Below are 8,529 nucleotides of genomic sequence, written 5' to 3'. Positions count from 1 at the left end.
CACACGTGTGTTTGGTCAATCATTCCATGTGCTTTGGGTGCCCAGTAAAGGTGCTTTTTAAGCATCCGCTTTGTTTAGAGCAGTGTCCCTTCCTGGTGTGGGCAGAGTCATTGTGGCGCTAAAGGTCCTAATATTGGGGAGAAGTGGTTAAACTTGTACCTGTGGTAGATGAATATCATATTTTATGTTCTCCAGAGAAGTGGTTTGGTTTAAGATAATGTTAGTCTTTGGAGTTCCTGGTAAATCAGCCCCCACTCTGGATTCCTGTCTGGGGACTGTGTGTGAGGGTGAAAGGTTCTTGCATCAGAGCATGGTAAAAACAAATCCAAAGTCATACACTTGGGAAATAACATGCAAAATTTTCTTTTGATGCCAAGTGATGAATTTCTTGCAAATAGATGAAAATCCTTTTTTTATTTGTATTTTTTTAGGTGATGATGGTATGCATTGTAGAAATATCCAGAGAAGTATCAGATAAAAGATAAGACACAAAAAACAACTTTGTGATGTGTATTAGCTAAGGTTAACACCACTAGGGTTAATTATCGTCTGGTGCAAGATCAAGTTTCCTCATCAAGGCAGAGGAGCTGGTTTAAAAAACAAAGTAGAATAGTGCCTGTGATTTTTACTCTCTCTCACCTTGTTTTAAGACCCTTCTGTCACTTGTCTTTTCCCAGGTCCCACTCACAGAACCGGTGGACCCAGTCGAGTTGGAGGATTACCTTATCACACACCCAATTGCAGTGGAGTCTGGACCCCTGAGAGACTTGCTGGAGTTTCCTCCCGATGACATCGAGGTTGTGTACACCCCCCGAGAATGTCGGACGCTCGTGTCGGCTGTACCTGAAGAGAGGTAGGAGGAGAGAGGGTGACACCTCGCTCAAGGGGGTTAATTGTTCTGCATTTGAGTATCTGTAAGGCTGATGACTGGAATTTTTGGCTGTAGGAGTAAATACAACCTTAAGTGAAAGTACATGTGTTTAAGGAGTATTTATCATGTCTGTGATTTTGAAGGTGTTTGGTTTTATTCTTTCAACAGTGAGATGGACCCTCACGTGAGGGACTGTGTAAGAAGTTACACGGAAGACTGGGCGATTGTGAACAGAAAGTGAGTTCCCCTGTGGTATTTGTCAGCTTCATTTTGTGTTTAAATTTTTGCAGGTTGGCCAGCTGGAATGAAGAGGCTCAAAAATTACCATCCTGGCCACTGATTCCATGTGCCCTGGGTTTTAGTTGCTCAGCTCAGCTGAACTGATGCTTTGTGTTTAGCTGAACTGATGCTTTGTGTTTTGAAAATCAGATCTCAGACATCAAAACCCCTTGGGGCATTTCTGAAAATCTAGGCCATTTCCATCAACAGTTGCTCCTTTAGAATGGTAGAGAAGTGAGGGAATGCAAACAAGTAAAATGACTCTCAGCATTTGTTTCTTTCCTTGTTCTGCATGTTTTTAGCTCTTTTTACATTAATTTTGTAACGCTGTAAGATTTATGTGCAGGCACAACCACCTCGCAGATAAGGTGTCTTCTGCAGCTTTCATTTGTTCCCAAAGAGACTATGGGATGAGAAAGTCTGTAATTTAAACAAATAACTGTTAATATTTGAACTATCATAACATTTACCTAATGAGTTAGCAGTTTGGGGAACGTGCGTGCATTGATTAATTTATGCAAATTGGCGTGAACGTTTCTGAGTAGCTTTGTTTGGAACATACACTCTCTCAGATGATTGAAAGCCTGATGACTTCAAGAGCTGCTGTCAAGGAGGAAGTGATCCATGTGATGTGTATCACCTACTTGACTACAGCTACAGCTCTGCCCTTGTGGCACTTGCTACAATTCACTGGTTTAATGTTGTCCTGAGAACCACTTCAGGGGATGCTAAAGATATGCTTTCCAGTGCCAAGATGACCTAATAAAAATGTGTTTTGTAATCTCATACCAAAAAAACCCCCACCACCCAGAAAGAAAACCGGGAGACTGAGATGCTTTATTAACTCCCAGCCTCCATGGGCGTAGTAGACTTGGACAATGTGAGCTACTCAGCCAGCACACCCCATGGTTTCTCAGTGACTTCCACTGGTACCTGGAATACCCGGCTGTGATTCTGGCACTGAGGAGGTGTAGAGCTTTCTGTACTGTGCAGATCAGCTGCAGGTTGCGTTCTGTGTCAGGGAAGGCATGATGCTAAAGACATCAAGGTTGCCTGAGTGAGTTGAAGGTGTGATGAGTAATTGTGGAACTACAGTCAAAGGTTGTCTTGCCCCTCCAGAGGAGAGAGAAGCACTTGTATAAACACTCATAGCCATTTTTACTTAGATAAAATCATGGTGGGGGACTGGGTCGAAACAGAAGGGTTACTGCTGGAGCAGGAGAAGAACCTGAAAACCTGGCTGGGAAGGACGGAATTGTTTTTTCAAGTAAGGATGTGTCGTGGATGAGTTATTTAGATTGCTTAAAGAATCCCTGTCAAAGCTATTTGCAGAAGATATTTCAATATAAATTTGTAAAAGTGTGAATTAACACAGTTTGATGCAAGGTTAGCTCCATTACTCACTATGTGGAAGAAACAAATAAAGAAATACTGAGTTAGAATCGATTTAGAATGATTTACAGAGAGATGGGAGATGCGAGAGGGTAAGGAAGATGGTCCTGTTGAGTCCTGAGGTTCAGAGTGGACCCCTGCGCTTTCTAAACTGTTGGCATTTAGGTGTGGCTGGATCCAGTCTGAGTCCAGGACTTGGTCAGTGGTTTATGTCTAAAGGATTTAGACACGTGGATTTCCTAAGTATTAATTCAGCATGCTATCAGACACTTCCCAAGGATCTGTCGTGAATAGGAGGTCTCACTGCCTTGGGTAAGGAAGGGTCTCTTAGTCTCGGGTAAGGAATCTCAGACCTTGAGGGGAGAGTTGCCTGGTGTCCTGGGACACCTCAAATTGGGTTCATCTGATGATATGTAGTGGTAAAAGATCTTGTCACTTTGAGGAGGAGCCTTGAGAGGTGTCCCAGCTCTAGGGGAAATCACTGCTGTGCAGCCACGCTGCCGTGCAGGCAGAGCCCAAAGGAATCTCACTTTGGCTGTTGTATTTAAGGGATGAAGAGGTTGGCTCATAGTCAGATTGCGTACAAAGTGAAAGGTATGTACGAGACTCCTTGTACCAACAATTCTCTTTGTTCCTTGATAAATGAGTCTTAGAGGAGCCAACCGCTATTATGCATTAATTGCATGCTTGGTGTTCCAGGCTCACAGGCAGCAGTGCTCTCTGGGTCACTCTGCTCCTTTGCAGGTTTCCTAGAGGAGTTCTTGGCCTAGTTACGGCTCAGGCCTTCGCCTCCTTTGGAACCAACTACTGCCAGTTTGGTTAAGGGAGATCGAGTGCATCCGTCGCATGATGCTAACAGGTTTCACTTAATCCGCCCTCTTGGATTTTAGTGCTCTAATTAGTGCTTTGACTATCTCTGGGAACACAAAATCCAGCTCTCCTACCTTTACAAGAACGTGACTTCTGATGTGCCGTCCTTCTCTCTCCTCCACCCCAGGGGAAATAATCTTTGCCAGTCTCTTTCCAGGTGTCACCGGTTTGGCCGAGGTAAAACCAAGGTCCGGTAACGATAATACCTTCCCCTATCCCACCAGAGATAGGGGAAGGGAGAAAAGAACTTGTGAGACCTCTAAAATGCTTTTTGGAGAACTGAAACAAACTTTAATAACACTACAAACAGATATATATTAAATACAAAGGAAAACAGTGAGATATTGAGGGTTTTGGGAAGGTGAGGGTTAAGCCAAGAGCAAACATGGACCACGGCAGTGATCCACGATGGCGGTGGCCACCTGGTTCTGCAGCGTGAGCAGATGGCGGCCACGTGGTTCTGTGGCGTGAGCAGAACACAGAGACCCGCGCAGTTACGAATTACCCGGCAGCGCGAGATAGAGCAGAATCTGTACAAAGTCCTGCCAGTCTCTGTCGCGGAATGAAGCAAAGCAAAAGCGAACAGCTCTCGGGCGTGCGGGCAGTCCGGACCCGGCTCAGCGGGGCTCCGATGTGGGGCCAAGGCAGCACGGCGGCTTTTCTGGCAAAAACAGCTCGGTTTTCAGGCGCGGCTCCTCAGTTGCGATGGGGTGGGGCTCCGATCCCCCGCGGCATGCGGTTCTCAGGCTGGTCTCCTGCGGTGGCAGCGCTTTGCCAAGGAAAGTGGCGGCACGAGGGGTCCATCCCCACGGTGCGGATGTGTCGAAACGTAATGGCAGCGAGCGCACAGAAAGTGACAGCAGCTCCGGGAGAAACAAGCAAGCAGGCAGGCACGGCATGGCAATGGCACGGCACGCAGGCAGGCAGGCAGGCAAGCTCCGTGGTGGCTGAGAGCACGGGGAGCAACTGAACTCGCAGTACAGTCATGTGACTTTTAAAGCGACAGTGGCACGAAAACTTTCAACCAAAGAGGATGCTGCTTAATGTCACATGGCAGGGAATAAAAAAAAAATGCTATAGGTTTAAAGCAAACTTCTCCTAAAAAGGAGATCTTTGCTGACCTACCACACCAGGCAAGCAAATCCATCCATTCAGTGATTACTTCAACAGTATGGCAAGAGGTAAATCAGTTTTCTTCAGTGGCCTGAAAAATACAGTAGCATATTGTAGTTTCAACCTTATGACATATTTTTTGTACGCTAGACGGGTGGCAGCGGTGATCACAAGCACCTTTGAAGTCAGGTCTGAGGTAGAATGAGTTCACACGTGTTAGTGGAGCTGTGATTGACATGCAGACATCCAAGTGAAGATTACACAGGTCATATTTTGCAGCTCGCGGGAGTTACGGCAGTTCCTAGCAAGGAGAATGCTCTCGGCCTTTCCTCCCTTTCATTATTCACTGCTAGCACTTTTGTGGTTTTCACACGTCTGTGCATCCTTCCATGGTTACTTTAGTAACAGGGCAGGATAAGAACGATTAGTTCTAGACATGACCCCAACGCTGCTTCGGGAACTGACCTGGAGTGTGTGTTGTAAGGAGACTACGGCTCTGGCCATATGCGGCTGTAAATATAGATACAGTGCCATTTGGTATCCAAAAAATTTGTTAGTCAAAGAGATGCGATCTCCTCAGCAACAGTAGACAGACTGTTTACTCGCAAGCGCTCTTACACCCTGGAAAGGTCTGAAGGACCCAATTCTGCTTATAAAGATGCTATGGGAAGATGCTCATTTTGGTTGAGCTTGGGAAGTTTTATGTGGTCCAGAGGTGCTTGGGGCTTCTGTGCTTCATGCAGTCTTACCTGAAGCTGGTGTTTTCATTGTCAGGTTACTAATATTGTGTGCTCCAAGGCAGTTCTTTCTCCAGCAGAACCACTGGCCTTTAGCCCTCATGTTTGTGGCCTGTTTTAAGCTTGGCATCACAATCGCATGTTTTATGATGATCTTAACTGGCCCTTGATAATACTTCTTTTGACATCACCCAGGGTTGCTTGAACAGAGTCGCATTGTAGTGCTGGCATACTGGTGGTTGGGTTACTACCAGCTACAGTGAAGGGTGGCTGGAAATACTGTTTGCAGTGAGTGGTTTATGCTTGGAGAGGACTCAACTGATTATACTGGCCTTGTTCTCTAATTCTGCTTCTGGATTTGGGGTCATAAAAGATGCTCAGAATGCATTTGCAATACTTTGTTTTCAGGTATCACAAGCTGGGAACTGGATTTAATCCCAACACTTTGGACAAACAGAAGGAGAGGCAAAAGGGGCTCCCTAAACAGATCTTTGAGTCTGATGAAGCTCCAGATGGCAACAGTTACCAGGATGAACAAGTAACGTACCTTTAAAACCTTGCTGCATAAAACCTAATTTATAGTCTCATTTTAAAAGTGCAGTCCCTTTCCCATTATAAGTTGCTTTTAATTTGTTGAATCTCAGGATGACCTTAAACGACGTTCAATGTCAATTGACGACACTCCTCGGGGCAGCTGGGCATGCAGTATTTTTGACCTGAAGAACTCCCTTCCAGATGCCCTTCTCCCAAACCTGCTGGACCGAACCCCAAACGAAGAGATCGACCACCACAATGAAGATCAGAGAAAGTCCAGTAGGCATAAGGAGCTTTTTGCACTACATCCAGCACCGGATGAGGTATTTTTATATATGTGTGTGTGAGACTGAGAAAGAGAAGGATATAGAGGATGTGAAAATTGTCAGTCTGCCGCGGATTTAAAGGAGTCAAGATCACATATGTTTAATAGCTGTGAGAACCTTAGTGATTTTGTGGGTCGCATCTTTTTTATCACAGTGTCTTGCCATAGATACTGCTTTCTGAGGACTGGTTTTCCTGTATGGTTGTGCAATCCCCTGTAATGTAGAAACATTACAAGGATTTAATTTAGCATATTTATAGCTGCTGGTGAGTGCAAGGTGCTGGTAAGTCTCGGATTAAATTGGTGTGAGTGTCGTAGGAGAACAAAGCAAAACATGTTTGCTTCATTGTGCTATTAATGGTTTGTACAAGTGTCACGTCTCTAATTTCAGGAGGAGCCTATAGAACGACTTTGTGTCCCCGAAGTACCCAAAGAACACTTTGGCCAAAGACTCCTGGTGAAGTGTTTGTCCCTGAAGTAAGTATCACTCCAGCAGACAGCTGCATGAGGGAAAAGGAGACGTTAAAGCTGCCGTTGTATCCATGTGCATCTGGAATAACTGCTGCCTAGTGTGTTACCCTTGAAGGGCTGTAGCGCTGTTTGGCTTGGTCATAGGCTTGAAAGTTAGTTCTGTAAAGGATAAGTACCATTAAAAAATTTTAAGCCTTAAAACATAAGACAAGCAAAGATTTGCCAAAGTTTAGGCTCAACAACCTTGACTGTGTCCCTTTAAGAGTGAAGACTTTATATACTTAGCAAGCGTTAACTGGAGGAACAGAAACCTGTTAAACAAGTTTAATGAAGTGGAGCTCCTGAATATAGGGTTACCTGCAGCTGGTTCATTGCCTATAACTCTTCTCTAATAACACAAGGTAAAATTTTACTGTTATTCCCTTGGAGAAATAAAGTACAAAACTGATTTTCCACACTGCTGTATTCATCTTCTGTGTCCTCAGTTAGGTCAGCCCTTCTTATTAGGGAGCTCCAGTTAGACTACATTGTGGCTCATAACTGAGATATATGTGTGGGACGTATCTCCCGCTCACAGAGTACTCCAGGACCTAATATAGCCATAGAGATGAACTGATTTTGCAGCCTTTTATGAACTGGAACAACATAATATGCAGTAGCAGTGGAGCTTCCTTTCCAAAGGCTGGTGTCTTTAGCATAAATAAGTTAAATGCTAGATATTAATGATTTCTGCTATTTAAGCATCTCTTGCTGACCGTAAATTTATAGCAAATCTGCCCAAGTACGTGCTTGTTTTTGTGCCACAGTAATCTCTGAAACTGTACTTGCAGTTGTATTAAGGAGCATCCGAGATCATGCTGTCTTAGTGGCACAAATCCAGTACATATGTAGTCTCTTCCCCAGGGAGAAGGCTGAGATGACCTAAGCAGGGTCATTTTCAGGTTAATCTCACCTTTCTTTGCAAAACTAGAGAAAATACCCGATTGGTGTGGTCCTGTATGTTGCTCTCCCCTTTGGCAGAAGAGAGTTCCAGGCTGAAAAGCTGGGAGCTCCATGCAAGGACTGGGTGTGTGGGGTTATCCCACCGCGTATTGGGCGTTAGCTTCACAGGGAGGCTATGCAGACAGGAGGATGGCATTGCAGCCCCTGCTCACTTTGGTGCAGGGCCAGGTTTTGAATGAGTTTTACTTTCTTTACCTTCCCAAGTGATTTAACAATACATTTGGCTCTATTTGGTAGCTGACTCAGTAGTTGTGAGGGTGCACCTTGAATTCTGTGTCTAGTTTTGGGCCCCTCACTCTAGGAAGGACATTGAGGGGCTGGAGCGTGTCCAGAGATGGACAATGGAGCTGGGGCAGGGTCTGGAGCACAATGCGCTGAGGAGCAGCTGAGGGACCTGGGGGGGTTGAGCCTGGAGCAAAGGAGGCTCCGGGGAGATGTTAACACTCCCTACAGCTGCCTGGCGGGAGGTCATAGTGAGCTGGGGATCAGTCTCTTCTGACAAAAGTTAAATGTTGAAAATTCTCAAAATAGCTGTGCTCCACTCTCCAGAGGAAGGAGCTTTCTGTAATACTTAATTATTGTATTAAATAATTAATTTCAGTAATGCTGAGAGGAACAGTTGGCCCTTTAGCCGTGTCTACAGGTCAGTGTGGTAAATTAGCACGTGGGGAGGTAATCAGAGTTGCTGAGCTATCCCAGCTAATAATTCCTGTCCCTTTAAGGTTGTTCTGCTTAGCTTTCAAATGACACTTAAAGAAGATAAAAGCATTTATAGATGTACATTTTATGTCCCATGACCCTAATCCCAACCTTTCTGTTGGGTCAATTAGTTGAAATGGCTTTTAGAAGGTCTAAGGATCACCAATGTGTGTCCTGGTGGAAGCAAGCAGAGGTGGTGTAGAGGAAGAAGGACAGGAGTAGTAGTGGCGAGAATA

The 8,529-nt window shown here is 45.0% G+C and overlaps 1 protein-coding gene across 1 annotated transcript in view; it reads left to right on the top strand.

The window, feature by feature from the left end:
* Window positions 1-677: 677 nt before the first annotated feature.
* DOCK7 (dedicator of cytokinesis 7) overlaps window positions 678-8,529 on the top strand; it is a gene marked incomplete at its 5' end in the record, with an annotated part of 82,239 nt that continues 74,387 nt past the window's right edge. The window contains 5 exons of the mRNA XM_010137083.1: window positions 678-853; window positions 1,040-1,108; window positions 5,671-5,800; window positions 5,907-6,119; window positions 6,513-6,598. Of these exons, the coding sequence (XP_010135385.1) occupies window positions 678-853; window positions 1,040-1,108; window positions 5,671-5,800; window positions 5,907-6,119; window positions 6,513-6,598 (674 nt within the window). The remainder of the gene's footprint in view (window positions 854-1,039; window positions 1,109-5,670; window positions 5,801-5,906; window positions 6,120-6,512; window positions 6,599-8,529) is intronic.

Source organism: Buceros rhinoceros, unplaced genomic scaffold, assembly GCF_000710305.1.
Source record: "Buceros rhinoceros silvestris isolate BGI_N320 unplaced genomic scaffold, ASM71030v1 scaffold4165, whole genome shotgun sequence".
NCBI classification, from domain to species: domain Eukaryota; kingdom Metazoa; phylum Chordata; class Aves; order Bucerotiformes; family Bucerotidae; genus Buceros; species Buceros rhinoceros.
Note: the sequence above shows the minus strand (reverse complement) of the source record. Positions and strands in the feature narration are given on the sequence as shown.